This window comes from Schistocerca americana, chromosome 3, assembly GCF_021461395.2.
Source record: "Schistocerca americana isolate TAMUIC-IGC-003095 chromosome 3, iqSchAmer2.1, whole genome shotgun sequence".
NCBI lineage: Eukaryota > Metazoa > Arthropoda > Insecta > Orthoptera > Acrididae > Schistocerca > Schistocerca americana.
Genome location: NC_060121.1, coordinates 344,556,416 through 344,576,419, shown reverse-complemented (window position 1 = coordinate 344,576,419; position 20,004 = coordinate 344,556,416). Strand labels below are relative to the sequence as shown.

General features: G+C 38.3%; 1 protein-coding gene across 2 annotated transcripts in view; it reads left to right on the top strand.

The window, feature by feature from the left end:
* LOC124605801 (integrin alpha-PS2-like) overlaps positions 1-20,004 on the top strand; it is a 793,741-nt gene that overhangs the window by 720,194 nt on the left and 53,543 nt on the right. The window contains exons 7-10 of one of the 2 annotated variants that reach the window (XM_047137698.1): positions 581-655; positions 3,066-3,241; positions 9,903-10,115; positions 10,292-10,394. In XM_047137698.1, the coding sequence (XP_046993654.1) occupies positions 581-655; positions 3,066-3,241; positions 9,903-10,115; positions 10,292-10,394 (567 nt within the window). The remainder of the gene's footprint in view (positions 1-580; positions 656-3,065; positions 3,242-9,902; positions 10,116-10,291; positions 10,395-20,004) is intronic. The other variant, XM_047137699.1, reaches the window with a different exon arrangement.

Genomic DNA, 20,004 nt, shown 5'->3' with positions numbered 1-20,004 from the left:
CTTGCCGATAGCTATCGTAGCTCCTTGTCCTTCTGAAATAAAGCATTATCTCTGGATAATATTGTATATGACCCTTTCTGGTGTCGCCATTTATTGAAGCATCTTAATTTTATCAGTCCATATCTGTGAAACGTCATGTTTATATGTAACCACTGCAGTAGGCCAACAGATTTTTTCCCCTCCTGTGCTGTTATCGTGAATTACAGCTACTGTCATAATGCTTGCAACAAGTATCAAAGTGAGATAACTGTTATTCTGGCACAGTATATGACTGCCATTTAAATGCATTAAAATAACATAATCGAGGTTCATCATAGATAAGGCTCCAAAAGCACGCATTGAATGCATCAGCTTATGTTAATATTGTCTTGAAACCATAAATGAAGCCTTCTCAAATTTCAGAAACAAACTGCCATTTCTTGTCATATTCTGTTGTTTTACTTTTGCCTGTTTTCTTATAGTTCATAGAATTCATGTGGAAGTGAGTTATTGAGATTGAAATAGCAGTGGCATGTATTGCAGAGTTTGCCTCTTCATTAATGTATATTAATTAATTTATTTTTCACATTTCACCTTATAGGAAGGCTGTACTCCGTTAATGCATATGCATCTTTAAAATGGTCTCATACAGTCTACAACTTCTCATATCCCCCAGGTAACTTAAATTTATAAACTTACTTTCTGGAGGTGTTGGCGATGGCTTACACCAGTACTCAGTCTTCAACCCTGCAACTGCTACAAACAAAGCAACCATTGTAAATACTGGATTCTAATGGTGCAATTACCACAATCCCATTCTTTGTAAAAATCAACATAATTTGGTGACAGCAAAATTAGTAACAAATCCGTTCTATATGGAACAGTTGGTGAAACCCCAGCGAAATGTATAAGCATAATACTTGTAACAAGCTTTCTTCTGAAGGTCTGAAAGGTATAATCATCTACCAGCCAATCTGTAAGATCTGCATTACATCTGTTGTGGTTCATGGGAACATAACTATTGTATTTTTGTGTTTCCTCGCAACTCTAAATTTTGTATTTATTTTCAAGTAAATTTCAAATTAACAGCAGCTGTAACTGTAAGCTTAATATTGCTTAAAATAAAGTAAAAAGTAACATTTAAAAATAAATAGCCAAGTAATAAATCTGATACAATAAATAATATCTTATATTCAAATAAAACATGCTAATACAGATATAAGCTTCAGTGGTTCTTCTCACTATGTGAGGGAAGTTTGCTGAAGTCTTGATTATCTGAGCTAACATTTAATTTCAGAAATTTTGATATATACTGAAGAAATCTAACTATAATTGACAGTGTCTCTTAAAAATTACAGTAATATGCTTAACATTAAATAAAACGTTGTACGTAGTTTTTCAGGGTTACAGGTGTTGATAAGAAAGTGTACCACAAAGGCCTAGCTGCTTCTTATCTTCATTTACTTGATGATAGCCTACTATATGCTTTTAATGATACAAACAAGGTATTTTTGCAATCGAGTTTTGCATTGTTGTCTTCTTCAGTATCTGGACATCAGAAACAAGCCAACTCATAGCCAATGAAAGTCATATTCATTCATTAACTTCTCATGAATGTGGCTCTAATTTTGACAAGATAGTTCGATGCTTTAGAGTACAGTAATTTAATAAGCAGATGGTCAACTTTTGCATGACCATCTACAGATTCTCGTATGTTGTAACTACATTGTTTCCGTTACATCTTTATGTCCACTGAGACTATATCTTGGCTATGTCAACAGCTGACTTTCCTTTGTTTCAAAGACAACAGTGTAGAGTCATTATAATGCTTCATAGGTGATGGCTAATGTTTAGTAACATAAATAACTAGTAACATGGAATTATATGTAAAATGTATTAAAAATTATGACTACATCAAGTGTCCTTAATTCTATACAAACTTCAATAACATAGAACGTCAGATAAATAATGGTACAAATTTCTAGAATATGTTTCTGGGACCAACACAAGAAAAATCTATGTAAACATATGGCTTAAAAAATTCCTATTTCTGAATAATAGCCCATGATAGGTTATAAAGGAAGTTGGATCAGTGTTTAACATCCTGTCATTAGAGATGATGCAGAAGCACAGGATGGGGAAGGAAATTAGCCATGCTCTTTATAGTGAACCATATCAACATTCACCTTATGTAATGAGGGAAATCATCAAAGCTTAAATATGGATGCGCGAACAGTGAATTGAACTGTCGCCCAGTGTTTTGCCAGTGTGCCACCTTGATAGTTTTTATACATTTTATACATAGTATTTCCATACTTCTTTAATGCTAATATTTCCAGAGTATCTGTTTGAAACATTTTCTGTCAATTTCAAAATAAGCTTCCCAAAAATGCTGCATAACTTCCTTACTCTTATTAGCCATCTAGCCTTACGGTGAATCACTTTGTCAACAAATTCATTGTATGAATAGAATATGTATCAGAATTTCAAAATTCAGAAGGAATAATTGTAAAAACTGGTATGTGTTATTGCTGTTGGTATTTAAAATTTATTATTTTGTCATATGTTTTTCACAAACAATAACTATGCATCTGAAATGGAAAAATAAATGATATATTTCGAATATCTTAAATCTTCTCAGAGATGAGTCTCTTTCACAGATCATATACGCTGATCGCAGCAGTAACATAAATTGATAAACAAGACTTGGTTACTTTTGCAAGAAAAAGGGCAGTGGGCAAAGGGACCAAGGTGGCCAAATTAAGACCCAGTTGCTCCTAGGATGACTCTGCCAAAGTTTGCATTATTATTTATCTGACACCTTTTATAAATAAATACATTTCAGTACATTCCAAGTGAAAGGTTTTATTTCTCTAGTTCAAACATTACAGCAGTCATAATAGAATATGTATCAGAATTTCAAAATTCAGAAGGAATAATTGTAAATACTGGTATGTGCTATTGCTGTAAGTAGTTGTTACATCTTGTAATTATTGTTGTGGGAGGAAATCTCTGTATTTGTTTTGTGAGCACTCACTCACTCAGCTTGAAAGAAATAAGTATGCAGAAGGTGTGACTTCTTTCAGGGCAGGTTTACTCACAGAGTCTATATAATCGACCTGATGTTATTAGTACCCCTGAAGGTCCAAAACAGTCAGATGATTCTTACCTTGGATATTCGGTGGCTACTGGTGATTTCACCGGGGATGGAACCAGTGGTGCTGCTGTTGGTATGCCACGAGGGAACAGACTAGTTGGAAAGGTAATGAAAAGACTAATTTAGCTCTTTTTTTTAATTTTGAAACAAATATCTGTATTCATGTACTTCCTTTTTAAAAACAAAGTTTTCAAGGGTATGAGAGATTAAGTAGATAGTCATCTATTCACAGACACGCATAATTTCTAAAGACTCCTTTGTAAAAAAAAAGTCTGAAATGTAGAAGCCTCTAATATTTACATAATGGTGATCCAGATGCAGTTAACCCACCCATATAACCTAGTGTGTTAAAGTATACGGGACACAGGGAGGTGCATGGCTCAGGATCAAATCCGCTTCTCAGACTAACGACACGGACCAGTGTGCCAGCCAGCCTGGGTGTGGTTTTTAGGCAGTTTTCTGCATCAACATAGGAAAATACTGAGCTCCTGCCCATGTCCCATAATGGGTACAAGACTCAAAAATACTTTGAAAAACAATTTTGGATCGACTGTTTAATTATGCTAGACACAGTCAGAATGGGTACATGGATTCCTCCCCATATAGTTTTAAAGTGCCTTTGGGAGCCATGAACCCATCTTAATAAAAGCCCATAAGTTATAGGGTATGGTCGGTTCTCTGCCAAATTGAAGAAGAATTGTACTAATCTTGAACCAGCATAAGTGGAGTAATGGCCACTGGAAAGGAAGGAAGGTCATGCAGTTACATAAACATACTCTGTAAACTATGTTAGTTGTCATTACTGATAATTCTGTTGAGCACTTTTCATGCTCCGCATTTAAATAGTCCATATATTGTCAGCTTACGAGAGATAATTAAACAAAACGCAGATACTTTGGGAGGGGCAAGACTGCAGTTGCAGGAGTGAAACTATATCATTTTACTATGTGAATGGAGCCATACTTACTATGATAATTATTTCCTTTAGTATTTTTATTAATGATAGCCTGTAAAACCAGAACACAGTACTGAGATACTTTTTAGCAAGAGCATCTTGTAGTTTTGAATGTCAGGAAATTACCAACATGGTTATTGATGTTGCTGTCTTATTCAGCTGAGTCTGTCAACTGGTCAACTGTGAATTCAATCATAGGCAATAATTATTACTTTTTGTTCAAATCTATGTCAACTTTTATGATTATCTTCATTTTACTTGTTCATCAAAGCATCTCATAGTCATCACACAGTTATATATAAAAACAAAGATGAGGTGACTTACCGAACAAAAGCGCTGGCAGGTCGATAGACACACAAACAAACACAAACATACACACAAAATTCAAGCTTTCGCAACAAACTGTTGCCTCATCAGGAAAGAGGGAAGGAGAGGGGAAGACGAAAGGAAGTGGGTTTTAAGGGAGAGGGTAAGGAGTCATTCCAATCCCGGGAGCGGAAAGACTTACCTTAGGGGGAAAAAAGGACAGGTATACACTCGCACACACGCACATATCCATCCACACATACAGACACAAGCAGACATATTTCTGTCTGCTTGTGTCTGTATGTGTGGATGGATATGTGCGTGTGTGCAAGTGTATACCTGTCCTTTTTTCCCCCTAAGGTAAGTCTTTCCGCTCCCGGGATTGGAATGACTCCTTACCCTCTCCCTTAAAACCCACTTCCTTTCGTCTTCCCCTCTCCTTCCCTCTTTCCTGATGAGGCAACAGTTTGTTGCGAAAGCTTGAATTTTGTGTGTATGTTTGTGTTTGTTTGTGTGTCTATCGACCTGCCAGCGCTTTTGTTCGGTAAGTCACCTCATCTTTGTTTTTATATATAATTTTTCCCACGTGGAATGTTTCCTTCCATTATATTGATATCATTAATTTCATCACACAGTTAGTAATATAACATATGACTTGTCAAGTCTTCTAATGTAAAAGCATTAGCTGTTATTATTTCAGCTTTGAATGGTCCATGTTGAATATATGATTACAGAACTCATTCTTTGCAAGATCAGTCCTGTGGGATTTAGGTGTGGATGGTTTGGTAGAAGTCAGGGAGGGAACAAATCCATTTTCTTGCAAAATTTTGTCAATGGTGTGAACAGAAGTTTGGTGCTTCACAATTAATTATTTCCTTAGATCTGGATCATAATCTGTATGATTAATCACCAGCCAAGACTTTGTTTCATCTTTTAGTGAATTAGAGGTGACCTTTTTCTCCTGCTTGTTGTAATACAAAATGTTATCAAAAATGACTATACTTCTAGGACATACTCCTGGCCGGCCACGGTGGCCGTGCGGTTCTAGGCACTTCAGTCCAGAACCGCGTGACTGCTACGGTCGCAGGTTCGAATCCTGCCTTGAGTATGGATGTGTGTGATGTCCTTAGGTTAGTTAGGTTTAAGTAGTTCTAAGTTCTAGGTGACTAATGACCTCTGATGTTGAGTCCCATAGTGCTCAGAGCCATTTGAACCATTTGAACATACTCCTGGCTCAAGCTGGGTCTCTGTGTATTTGTCAAAATGTTTGCTGCCCATATCTGTTTGATAGCCTGAATTTTTGGTGTTAGACTCACACACGAGAAGTAAATCAGGAATGAAAGTCATGTGATCTCCTGTATGCACAACCATTAAACTTTGATTGGTACTTGTGTTAAAATCTAATGTTGTATGCCCCACTTGCAACCATGTTCTCCTATTCTCACATGGTGTTCATTCTGCAATCTTTAAAACCACAGACAGAGCCATTTTTGTTCGATTTTCCATGATAATTATGCAGTTCAATTCTGTGAGATATGGTATGAAGTTTTTATACAACACTGGTATTTCCTTGCATTGTTTATAATGTCACAAAAATTGCTGTCTAATATATTTAACTGTACCTTCAATGAGGTATTTATTGTGTACACTTTGCTTCTTTTTCTTTGGATTAGATCTTGAATCCCACTCTGCTCAGCACAGTGTCTTTCCTTCTGTAATTTTCGTACCATCATCTTACTGAAATTTTGCCTTTGCTTCCCAACCTTTGCCTGTAAGTTTTCCATCAGCTTCCCCATTGGCACCTTCACTTCTTTTGCGTTCCCACTGTTAATAAATTAAATGACATTAGCAGCAAACCCTCACGTCTGCACATAATGACATTTTCTGTGACAACTTTCCAGGCTTGAACTGAAAGGTAACAACGTGGACTGTGCACCACTTTCAACTAGGGCATGGCTTTTCTTAGTCATGTGATCAAGTTAGTGTCTGCTGTGGATGGGCCACAGTTTAATTTGTCAAGTAACAAATCACTTTTACATCTTGCACAGTTCATTTGAAATTAAAGCAAAGGAGCAACCTGGGTTTAGAAGTGGATAGAACACAATGGACCCCTCACAAGCCAGGAGGAAAGTTGTAGAATGAAACACTGAATACAAATAACAGCTTTACCTGCGATTCATGAATTCTGTGAAAACTTTTCTTTCACTTCTAACAATACCTGTATTAACTGTCCACTGATTCAACCAATATTTGGACACTAAGGAAAACACACAGCTTGTGTTAAATATGATCAAGGCAATGGGAAATTCAGAACTGAAAAAAGTCAGGCAAAAAGATTCCATATCATCAAAACTAATCTCAGGAGCCATGGACTAAGTTTGTAGATCCTTAAAAGTGGAAAACAAAGACAGGATATTGGTTAGTGGCACACGCCTGAACAATCTTCATAACATTGCACTGATTGTCTCTAGTACAGATATACTTCAAAAACAATGGAAGACTTAACAGAGCAATTATAATAAGATTCAAATAATGTGTAATAAAATACTCCAGAGGAGAATAATATAAATTGCCAATGAAGTCACAGAACCAGTTCATAAATTTTGTACTAAAGCATTTGAATGTAGTTATTGGACAGAAAAGGAGAAAAAATAAATAGAAGAGCAATAACAACCTGGAGTACTTTCGGTAAACTAAAGAGGGTTTTTAAAACAAAGATTTCAATGTGTCTGAAATGGAATTAGTGTGTATTAACAGTTTTGTTGCTCAGCAGTGAGACATTAAGGGCACCCATATCTGTGGGGCAAGAAAGGTACCCCCCTCCCTACCCCCACCTCTCAGGAAAAGGAAAAAAGTATAGTATATTCAGGTGTTTTTCTTTCAATAAAATGATTTCAAGGTTGGTATGAAGCAGATTTTTAACTTGATTGGAACTGGAACTTTGTAATCACTTTTTGAAAGTCAACTTTCATCATCCAAAACATAAAAACGCTCCAAATCCTCCAGGTCTAGGCCCCCACCCCCTACTAACTGTCGTACAGGCATCCTTGTGAGACAGGGACTTTTTTTGCAAATACCATAAAAAACCGGAGCAAAGGAAATATTCATGTTGAAAAATACTGGGAGAGACAGGAATACAAGCAAATGATTCTGGGAAGAGACTTGGGTAGTTGACATAATTAGGACTCCATTGAAAATGAAGTGGAGCTGACTGTAAAATGTAGCCAGACAAATAGGTGTCAGGTGGGCCAAGAATTCACAAGACAGAGATAAGTAAACAATATCTGTAATTTTTAGAAACTGCAAATTATTCTTATTTGCTCATGACTGTATAAGATAGGTTTTTTGCGAAATTAAGTGTCAAAGATTTTTCAGTGTGGCAGCTGTAACCATGTTCAGCTATGGTCTTGCTTGCATCTGACATGATTGAATTGGCAGCTCAAGTTTTAGTATTCTTGCACATTAGACATAATTGATTCCATAATATCTTAGTGTCTCAAGTAACATACTCAGATAAATACACAAAACAGAAACACAATCCATGCTATTGTTTACAGTGTGCAAAGGAAGTACTTGTTAAGGATTTTGTTTTCATCACATAAAAAGACATAAGAAACACACCCATGTGCACTTGGATTAGAGACACTTACCTAGTACTATGTACCATTCTCTTTCACCATCTTGAAGGCTGTGACAGTTTGTGGCAAAAGACTGAAAACATTCAGGGCAGCTCATGACATGTGGCTGCTGAACCACAGCCAATAACAGATAGAGATTGGTCAGAGAGAGATGTGCACATTCCATTCTGTGGCATCCCACAAGTACTCAGTAGAACCTGGAGGAAAGGGAGCAGGAGGGCAACCAATGTTCCTCATATTCAAAGAAAGTTCCTCAAATCATTTGACACTATTTGGGAGCAATGGCATGGTGCGTTGCCTTACTGAAAGGACAGAATGTTCGCAGGGTGACATAAGTGAACAAATGTATATACATGATCAGACAGTGGACTTCTGTATCATTTGTCAGTGACAGATGATGACAGACACATCAGTAGCATCATTTTATCCCATGTTGTTGTTATTCACATGTGAATACCTTCACCCTCCACCTGAACTGAGATCTGTTGGCAAGCATGATTTATCATCTCAAGGTGAGTTTCAGTGTATTCATATTTTTCATGACCACAGACTTTTGTATCCATTGTCATCTACAATAAAACTTGCTCATAACTTTCCATCAATTCAAACTCAGGTATACGCAAATTCATCACTTATCAGTCCAGGAAATATTTTCATACTTTGAGTGTCCAGTGTTCCTGTGCCCAAGCTAATTTTTCTGCTATGAAACATGTCAAACACAGGTTCAAGTGTGGGGCTGTGGCTTCTGCACCCCTATCAAGAAGGTGGTTCTGGATGATGTAACTTTCATTGGCTGTTGCAGTCTGGCATAGAATTGATGAGTGATTTACTGCATTGTGGCTTATCTATCCCCTGATATAATCTTTCTTAGTCAGTTGTGACCAGAAATGGTGTAGTGAAGATAACTGGTGACCAGACCATGACAATTTATTGTCACCCCCATCCCCTTCGACGCCCGGGGCACAACACTTTATTGGCACTCTCCCTTCCCCCCTCCCCCTCTGGCACCCACCCTCAGCACAAACACATATAGTAATAATATGTTGAATTTATTCTAATAATAATACATCACATTTTCCAGAAAATTGTGTTTGTCGTCTAGGAGACTATTGGTGCCCTACTGCAAGTGGTGCCCAAGGCATGATAGAACCCCCCCCCCCCCCCCCTCTTCTACACCACTGATGACCAGTGACATCCCCATTTTATTGGCTCTGGTGTCAGTTTTCTCCAGATAGGGCACCAAGATGCACTCTTGACAGGGGGCACATGAGAAGCCCATTGCCTACACAATCTTAATAATGGATTTTCCCATGCATCAGACACCCATGATGACTTGCATTGATGTTGCACAGCCTGCTCATAGTGCACTTGAGACTCACAATGATGGCCACCACTAGGCCTGATAAAATCCTACTGACATGTCACATTGAACTATACATTTGTTGTGGTGACAGCAGCTATGTCCAATTCAGTTGCTTAAGAGTTATGTCAAATTAATTGTAGTTATTCTGTAAACCTTAAAACAAAGAATGATGAGGATGGAAGCTGAACTATTCAACAGTGTGCTAACAAAATATTTAAGATTTTATCTCTAAGAACAACTTTCTTATTTCACAACACCTAAAAATGTATCTTGTTTCTCATATTGCCTCTCAGGTGAGTAAATAATTCTTATTTAATATATAATAGCTTTAAATTTAATCGAGTAAGTGTATTTCAATTTCAAAGCTTCATGTATTAAAACAGTAAAGAATCTATATCATATTAAAATGAAGTGAATAGTGCAAATATTGTTTTATAATTATTTATGAAGTTTTGTATTCAAGAAATGGTACTGACAAATACTGAATATTTGTCTTGTACATAGGTCATCTTGTATTCATCATTCCTGCAAAAAGTTGGGGAGTTCACTGGTGAACAGATGGGTGCATACTTTGGGTATGCACTTTGTGTATCAGATATGGATGGTGACAAAACTGATGATCTCGTTGTTGGTGCACCCCTCTACACTCACCTTCAAAATAATGAAGGAAAATATGAAACTGGCCGTATCTACGTAATCTACCAAAAAAAGGGAACGGTAAGGTGATAAAAACATTGTGAAAAATTAATATAACTACCAGTGCAAACCAAAATGTATTAAAAACTTTTTCAATAGAACATTTGTACTAATTAAGAAACAAAAATGTTCTGTAATTTTTTTCTGCCCAACTATTTACTCTAACTTCATTCTTGCATTTCTTTTTCATATTTCAGAACAGGTTTGCCACTCATCATTGGCGTGATGGTGTAAATTCTAAATCACGATTTGGCCTTTCTTTAGCATCAGTTGGAGATCTCAATAAAGATGGATATGGAGGTCAGTGTAATATATCATAATACTGTAAACCAAAATACTTTAGTTAGTCTGGGTGATTGGAGATGTGGCATTGGTACATAAAATAAATAAGAAAATTAAAAATTGAAGGGAGACTCTTTAGTTAGAGAAAAGTGAAAAGAACTGAGCCTACAAGTAAAGGAACTCGTGACTTCATTGACAGTAATTAGCAATCCTAGATCCCTTTCTTGAACTGCTCCTTTGTGTTTTTGCTTGTGATAGTGATACAAGGATAAAATGATTATGTATTTGGACACTGAATACCACAATAAGATTCTAGAATTAAGATCACTGTGACTAAGTAAGTGGTCAACTGTTTAATTGTAGTTTGTGATAAATGGCTCAACTTCAAATATGACGCCCTGCAGATTTACATTTTTATTGAGTACACTATTAAGTATTACTTTTTTCATAAAATATATATAAAAAACAAAGATGCTGTAACTTACCAAATGAAAGCGTTGGTCTGTTGTTGTTGTTGTTGTTGTTGTGGTCTTCAGTCCTGAGACTGGTTTGATGCAGCTCACCATACTACTCTATCCTGTGCAAGCTTCTTCATCTCACAGTACCTACTGCAGCCTAAATCCTTGTGAATCTGCTTAGTGTATTCATCTCTTGGTCTCCCTCTACAATTTTTACCCTCCGTGCTGCCCTCCATTACTAAATTGGTGATCCCTCGATGTCTCAGAACATGTCCTACCAACAGATCCCTTCTTCTAGTCAAGTTGTGCCACAAGCTCCTCTTCTCCCCAATTCTATTCAATACCTCCTCATTAGTTATGTGATCTACCCATCTAATCTTCAGCATTCTTCTGTAGCACCACATTTCAAAAGCTTCTATTCTCTTCTTGTCCAAACTATTTATCATCCATGTTTCACTTCCATACATGGCTACCTTGTGAATCTGCTTAGTGTATTCATCTCTTGGTCTCCCTCTACGATTTTTACCCTTCGTGCTGCCCTCCATTACTAAATTGGTGATCCCTCGATGTCTCAGAACATGTCCTACCAACAGATCCCTTCTTCTAGTCAAGTTGTGCCACAAGCTCCTCTTCTCCCCAATTCTATTCAATACCTCCTCATTAGTTATGTGATCTACCCATCTAATCTTCAGCATTCTTCTGTAGCACCACATTTCAAAAGCTTCTATTTTCTTCTTGTCCAAACTATTTATCATCCATGTTTCACTTCCATACATGGCTACACTCCATACAAATACTTTCAGAAACGACTTCCTGACATTTAAATCTATACTCAATGTTAACAAATTTTTCTTCTTCAGAAACGCTTTCCTTGCCATTGACAGTCTACATTTTATATCCTCTCTACTTTGACCATCATCAGTTACTTTGCTCCCCAAATAGCAAAACTTCTTTACTACTTTAAGTGTCTCATTTCCTAATCTAATTCCCTCAGCATCACTCAAGTTAACTCGACTACATTCCATTATCCTCGTTTTGCTTTTGTTGATGTTCATCTTGTGTCCTCCTTTCAAGACACTGTCCATTCCATTCAACTGCTCTTCTAAGTCCTTTGCGGTCTCTGACAGAATTACAATGTCATCGGCGAACCTTAAAGTTTTTATTTCTTCTCCATGGATTTTAATACCTTCTCTGAACTTTTCTTTTGTTTCCTTTATTGCTTGCTCAATATACAGATTGAATAGCCTCGGGGATAGGCTACAACCCTGTCTCACTCCCTTTCCAACCACTGCTTCCCTTTCATACCCCTCGACTCTTATAACTGCCATCTGCTTTCTGTACAAATTGTAAATACCTTTTCGCTCCCTGTATTTTACCCCTGCCACCTTCAGAATTTGAAAGAGAGTATTCCAGTCAACATTGTCAAAAGCTTTCTCTAAGTCTACAAATGCTAGAACCGGAGGTTTGCCTTTCCTTAATCTTTCTTCTAAGATAAGTCGTAAGGTCAGTATTGGCTTACATGTTCCAACATTTCTATGGAATCCAAACTGATCTTCTCCGAGGTTGGCTTCTACCAGTTTTTCCATTCGTCTGTAAAGAATTCGCGTTAGTATTTTGCAGCTGTGACTTATTAAACTGACAGTTCGGTAATTTTCACACCTGTCAACACCTGCTTTCTTTGGGATTGGGATTATTATATTCTTCTTGAAGTCTGAGGGTATTTTACCTGTCTCATACATCTTGCTCACCAGATGGTAGAGTTTTGTCAGGACTGGCTCTCCCAAGGCTGTCAGTAGTTCTAATGGAATGTTGTCTACTCCAGGGACCTTGTTTCGACTCAGGTATTTCAGTGCTCTGTCAAACTTTTCATGCAATATCATATCTCCCATTTCATCTTCATCTACATCCTCTTCCATTTCCATAATATTGTCCTCAAGTACATTGCCCTTGTATAGACCCTCTATATATTCCTTCCACCTTTCTGCTTTCCCTTCTTTGCTTGGAACTGGGTTTCCATCAAAGCTCTTGATATTCAGGCAAGTGGTTCTCCTTTCTCCAAAGGTCTCTTTAATTTTCCCGTAGACAGTATCTGTCTTACCCCTAGTGAGATAAGCCTCTACATCCTTACATTTGTCTTCTAGCCATCCCTTCTTAGCCATTTTACCACATTGTAAAATACAGAATACACTTGTTCTGTCATTAAAACAGTGTGTAGGGTTTCTGTTACATTAAACATTGTTGAAACATTTCCTACTGGAAAACTTAATTCATAACAAAAAAAAAAAAAAAAAAAAAAACAAAACTGGTGCACCTTTTAACCAAAATAGGGAACTGTGGGTCAGAGGGCAGAGCTGTCTACAGAATCAGGCACTTACTATTTCAGAGTGCTGTGAGTAGACAGAACAGGGACAAATTTTTTATCTGTGACAACAATGAATTGTTCTATACTCCCAGTTGTACTGCCTCCCTATGTCATTTGATTCCTTGAACCAGCTGTGTTTGGGTGATGATTCCATATAACACTGAAGAGCTGCCTCAAGTTGCTTTTCAGCTCACTTGGTTTCAGGGATTCCAAAGTGTCCTGTCATACTGTTAACTTCTCCTTGTGTTGATAGATGGAAAGGGAATAATAGATACTTGGATAATTTTCCACGCAGGATAAGCAGACCAAACAAAAAAATTAGTAACCCCCAGGAGACATCATGCCAATACTGCATAGCACCACCTCTAGTCACGTTAAGGGCCTCAATTCAGTGATGAACAGAGTCTACAATTTTCCAGATGAAGCCATTTGTTGGTGGTTAGATCCTGTAGAGCTCTATCAAATTGTGGGGATGTTGATGGCTATATTTCATGCGTTTTTGGGGGTCCACACATCAGTCACTAAAAATGGAACTCTTATAGGATAACTGTGCTGTCTGCCTGTCTGTCTGCCTCCCTGTCCGACTGCTAAAAATGCTTTTCCTCAGGAACAGGTAAATGTATCAAGTTGAAATTTATGTCTATGGTCTCTTGGCAGTGTAAAATATTGAACCTTCCAAGTCAGTGCAACCAAAAGATACATCCATTTATGTCACATATTTTGATATCTGAAAACTCACTCATAAAACCTATGGGGTGCTTACCTTAACCTAAAATCATGAAATTTGGCAAGAAGCAAGGAGGTTTCACAGTACAACCAAAGAAAACTATCTGGAATATGCATACTTGTAATTATATCATATGAAAAAATATTTCTTTTGTAAACTGTTGTCAATCTGTCTCTCTGTGTTTGTTGAGACCCCCTTTTTCTCAAGAACAGGTAGACCTATCAGTGTGAAATATATGTCATGTACTAAGGTCTATCATTCCTAGGCAGTGTAGCAAATGTAAGCTTCTAAGTTGAAGCAGTTAAAAGATGGAGCCATTTAAGTCACATATTTTGTTACTCACGAACTATCTCATCAAGACGTATGGGGTACTTACCATTGACTTATAACAACAAAAACAATCGATTATTGACAAAATTATTTAACTGGATAGATAAAACATCTACTCACCAAGTGGCGGCAGAACACACACATAAAAGACGTTTGTAATTGGCAGGCTTTCAGAACCCTCGTGAGGCAGAAGGGCTGAAGGCGAAGGAAGCTCTACTTACAGCATCCCTGTGATTCAAACTGACTTGCATTCTCTCCTTAAAACCTCAAGCCCCTCACAAGGACTAACACCTCAATCCATAGAACTTCTCACCCCCCCTCCCCCCCTCTCCAAAAACCATGCACCGCCATCTTTTATCTTCTTCCTAAGATCCACAAACCCAATCATCCTGGCCGCCCTATAGTTGCTGGCTTCAAAGCACCCACTGAACATTTATCTGCCTTAGTTGGTCAACACCTGCAACCCGTAGTACAAAGACTCCCCTCCTATATCAAAGACACCAGCCATTTTCTAGATCATCTGAAATCCGTGCCTGTCCCACCCGCACCTCACACCTTGCTTGTCACCATTGATGCCACCTCCCTCTATACCAACATCCCCCATGTACATGGTCTGTCTGCTGTTGAACATTTCCTCAGTCAGCACCCACCTGATTCCAAGCCTGTGACGTCCTTCCTACTCACCTTAATCAACTTTATACTTGCCAACAACTACTTCACCTTTGAGGGGCAGGCATACAAACGGATCAGGGGTACAGCCACAGGAACCAAGATGGCACCATCCTATGCCAACCTTTTCATGGGCCACTTGGAGGGGGCTTTCCCAGGATCCATAAGTCTCCAGCCCCTGGTTTGGTGTAGTTACATTGATGATATCTTTACCATATGGAATGGTGAGGCTGACCTGCTGAAGTTCCTGGAATCTCTGAATACCTTCTCCCAATTATATTTCACATGGTCCTATTCTGAATCCCATGCCACTTTCCTTGATGTTGATCTCGTCCTTACTGAAGGCCAGCTACACTCTTCTGTCCACATTAAACCCTCCAACAAACAAGAGTACTTACATTTTGACAGTTGCCATTCTTTCTATGTCAAATGTTCCCTCCCACACAGCCTTGGCGTCTGAGATAAACATATATCTTTGGCTGCAGACTCTTTACATGAACACACCACCATTCTCAACTCAGCCTTCACTGCATGTAATTACACCAACAGCCTAGTTAAAAAGCAGATTTACTGGGCCATCACATCCTATCCTGGCACTGTTAATACCTCCACAAAACAGCTTCAGAGCACACCATTGGTGACTCAGTATTATCCTGGTCTGGAATGTGTTAATCAGCTACTTTGACAGAGCCATGACTTCCTATAAGCTTTCCATTGCCCTCCCAATCTCAGCATTATTCTTGTCAGATATGCTCCTTCTGAACTCATCTCCCTACCCTATGGCTCCTAACCCTGTGACTGTTCCTGCTGCAAGACTTGCCCTATGTACCCTTCTACCACCACCTATAAGAGCCCTGCAACTGGCAAAACATATACTATCAAAGGGAGAGCCACCAGTGAAACGACACGTCATGTACCAGCTATTACGTAAATACTGTTCAGCCTTCTACATCGGCATGAGTACCACCAAATTATCAATTAGGATGAATGGGCAGAGGGGGTATACTGGCAACACACAATATCCTGTTTCAGAGCATGCTCTACAATGTGACATTCATGACCTCGGTGCCTGTTTCACCACATGTGCCATCTGGATTCTTCCCCCAGAACTCAGCATGTGAGAACTAGCACTACAATGTCCTTGGTTCTCACCACCCACCTACCCTTAATATATTTTACGTTCTTCTGTCTCAGCATTTGTTCATTGTAACTACTCTTTGCTTCACCCCTTTTTAGTTTTCTGCATATTTCATTGTCTTTCCCATTTATTTTTCACTGTCCCCCTCCCACCTCTGTTACATACAATGCACTTAGCTTTTTACTCTTATTGACTCATGCATGATGTTTAAAGAGCAATCTCTGTCTGTATATTAACCTGTCTTCCACCTTTAAGCTCTCAGATTTTCAAATCTTGTCCAATGCAGTCCCCAACAATCAATCTTTCTTTCTCATCCTGTATGGTAAGTCTCCCCTGATCCATGGTTCTGGGAACCAAAATCTACTCCTTTTCCAGACCTCTCAAGTCATTTTCTTTCACCCTTCTTCATTCCCCTTCAACCCCTCTGCCTGAAGAAGGAGCCACTGGCCCCAAAAGTTTGCCAGTTACAACCACCTTTTATGTGTGTGTTCTGAGGCTGCTTGGTGAGTAGATTTTTTATCTATCCTATTAAGTAATTTTACCGTTGACTTAGAATCATGAAATTTGGAAAAAAACAGGGTTTAACAGTACAAGCAAAGGAAAAAAATTCAGGAAGTATCAGTTTGTTATTAATGTGATTTTTTTTCATTTGTTGTCTGTCTTTAAGCTTAAATTAAAACATTCCTGAAAGCGTTGTATTTCTTGGGATCAATACCATCACAGTATCACTGTTGATGACAGGCAAAAATTGTTGAGATTCTTGATTCCAGGATGAAATGTCTGCATACATAATTAAGTTTGTACAGAACCCCCGAGTGCAAGTCCTACCCACACCTGGCCAATATTTTTACAAGTGGACCCAGATACTTTCTATAGAATTTAATAAGCAGTTCCAGGTGTGATAGGGTGCCTGCTGTTTGTGGAACCAGCAGCATGTGCATTTACCTCTGTAAACATAACTGTTGTCATCCTGGAAGATGGGATATCCAGAGCATAATGGAGATGCAGAAGGAGGTCAACACTTTGTCTGTGAGGATGTTGAAATAAACATCGTGGTTTTTGCTGAAAGTAAAATGCATGAGTGAGCCTAAGTCAGGGCGTGAAAAACACCCCAAAAGGTCAAGAACCACCTCCGACCTGACTGACATGCTCTGCACACTGTGTATTAAATACCTCATTCAATATTTGACACCTTGTAACATTTGAAAAGAGGCAAACTGCAGCTTGTTGGACCACACTACATGCTTCCAGTTAGTTACTATCCAGTTTTGATGTTGTTTGGCCCATGGAAGACATGCAGCATTGTGTACTGCGCTGAAAGTCATGATGTTTTGAGAGGCACCTGACTCCATATGTTCAATACATACAGTACTTTTCACAATGTTCACTCATAATCTGACAGAGATGGACCACCACGCACTGATATCAGCAATTTATGTAAGATTCAAAAACAACTGTCACTGTTGCGGCACATCACTCAGCTCTAGTCTCTAATGGTTAGAAATATGTTAGGAAAGCTGTTCTTACACTGTGTTATAGGGTTTTGAGTAGTACACCATTCTGTGTAAACATGTTGGATAGTCTGCATTGATGCCTTAACAAATTGTGTAATTTCATTCATAGTGTGGTCATGTATATGTTCAAACATGATAGCTCCGTTCTGCCACTCTCTCATTTTCCTCATCTTACTGCACTATTTCCACACAGTCCACTGTCATGTATGGGTGTTTTAAAGAGTATCTGGTATTTTGTAATTTTGTGGGTTGTATTAGTCAAATCCAAGTGATTTTTCATTGTTGTGTTGGTAACTGCATCTGAAATGTATCTGTACACGTATGTGTAGCCATATCATATGTTACTCTGTCGTCAGTTGTCAGGAAAATTACACATGTTTGCTTAAGAGTGGCCATTATTGATTTGTTTTAAAAATGCCTCAATCAGATATTTTCCATTAAATTTTGCTACAAAAATGGAAGAAAATGTAACACAGTTTCAGAAATGTTGGATTGCTTCTGGTGAGTCTGTTATGAGTGAAACAGGGACTTACTAGTGGCATAAGCATTTGCAAGGTTGTCGTGAAGATGTTGAAGATGAATGGCATTCCGGACACCCCAGCACATGAACAACCAATGAAAATGTGGAAAAAGTGAAAAAAAAAAAGATTGCCAAAGCACGATCATAGAAGTTGCTGATGATGTTAGCATATAAACTGCCTCATGTCGTGAAATATTTTCACATATTTTTGGGAATGAAATGTGTATTGCAGAATTTATGCCAAAGATGAGAAAGTTTGAGGAAAAGCAGTGGTGAAGAGAAGTTGCTCAAGAGTCACTAAATGAAGTCAACAACAATGCAGAACTATTGAAACATTTCATGCAGCTACCATGTTGAAGCTAGGGCTCAGTCGTGCTAGTGGAGGCATTGTGGATCACCTATACTGAAAACACTTGATGAGTTCAGTTGAATGTGAAGGTTCTGCTCAATGTTTTCATCAATTTTAATGGCGTATTGTGTCATGAGTTCTTGTTATAAAGCCAGACGATCGTAAGGAGTACTACTTACAAGTTCAATGCTGGTTGCAGGAAGGAATCCTGAAAAAAACACCCGGATTTGTGACAAAACAGTTAATGGCTTGTGCACCACAATAATGCACCTATTCACACTTTATTGCTTGTTTGTGCATTTTTGGCAAAAAAAAAAAAACAGTGTAATGATGCCTCAGCCCTCATATTCAGCAGATATGGCCCTGTGTGACTTTTTTTTGTTTCCAAAAATAAAGAGAACCTTAAAGGGCCATCAATTTATGAGCATACACGAGATTAAAGGTGTATTGCTAAAAGAACAAAGTGCTATTCCAAAGATCCTGGTGTATAAGTGTTTCGGGGATTGGAAGAAGCACTGGCATAAGTGTAGGGGGACTACTTTGAAGGAGATAACATTAATTTAGGCAAAAAATAAAATAAAGTTATTTCCAAAAAATGGAAATTCCCAATACTTTTTTAACACATCTCGTACACACCACTTCACTGCCATGACTGTTTCAAGCAATGGAGGGCCATGTGACTGCCTGATCTGCACCATCTACAGCACTCCCAAGTGACCAATGTGCTCTTCTAAGAGGGCGACTGATATTGTATCCTAGATTCTATGTAGATTGTTAAGGGAATTGGGACAGTGAAGAAAGTTCTTTCTTTGATTGTGCCTCATCTTCTCATGTCTCACAAAGGTCACATGCAACTGTGCACTGTACACATGGAATTCATTTTGGAAACATATTTTGAAAGAATGGCCAGGAAAAATGACTGAGTAGCCAAAGAAACCTCTGTATTTGGAGATGCAGTTAATTACTATGTATTACATTGCTTACATAAAATATTATAAATTAAGAACTGCATTGGGACAGGAATTCCTTTTCCTGGTCTTATTCATCACTGGCTAGCTATTCCTAACAGGATTTCACCAGTGCCCCACTTATCATTTTTTCAGCATTCTTGTAGGGCTTTACAATTTCAGTAAGCATCCTGTGGCACACAGTCCCCTCTGTACATTATGCCTACAGCAACTCTACTGCTTTATACCTTTGCTTGTATGTCATCAATTGGAGAATGCATTCATTTTCAAAATGGCTCATATCTAATTCAGGCCCATGCAAAGTGGGAAATATAGTCTGATATTCATCACAAACATTTCTAAAAGACAGCTTACTGCATGAACTACATAGAGAAAAATCACTATTAAAATACCATTTCATGGGTAAGTGAACAACAGTACTATATATAGACTAGCTGTTAACTGTGGCAGCACTTGCATATCAGTAGTTTTGTTATGGGGAGAGATGGTGGGTACATGCAGTAACATCAGGTGCCTCACATTCCTGCCTGTTTGGGTAAGAGTAGCTCATGATGTGCACCCTGCTCTCCCCCTCCAAAGCTGTCTCAATGCAT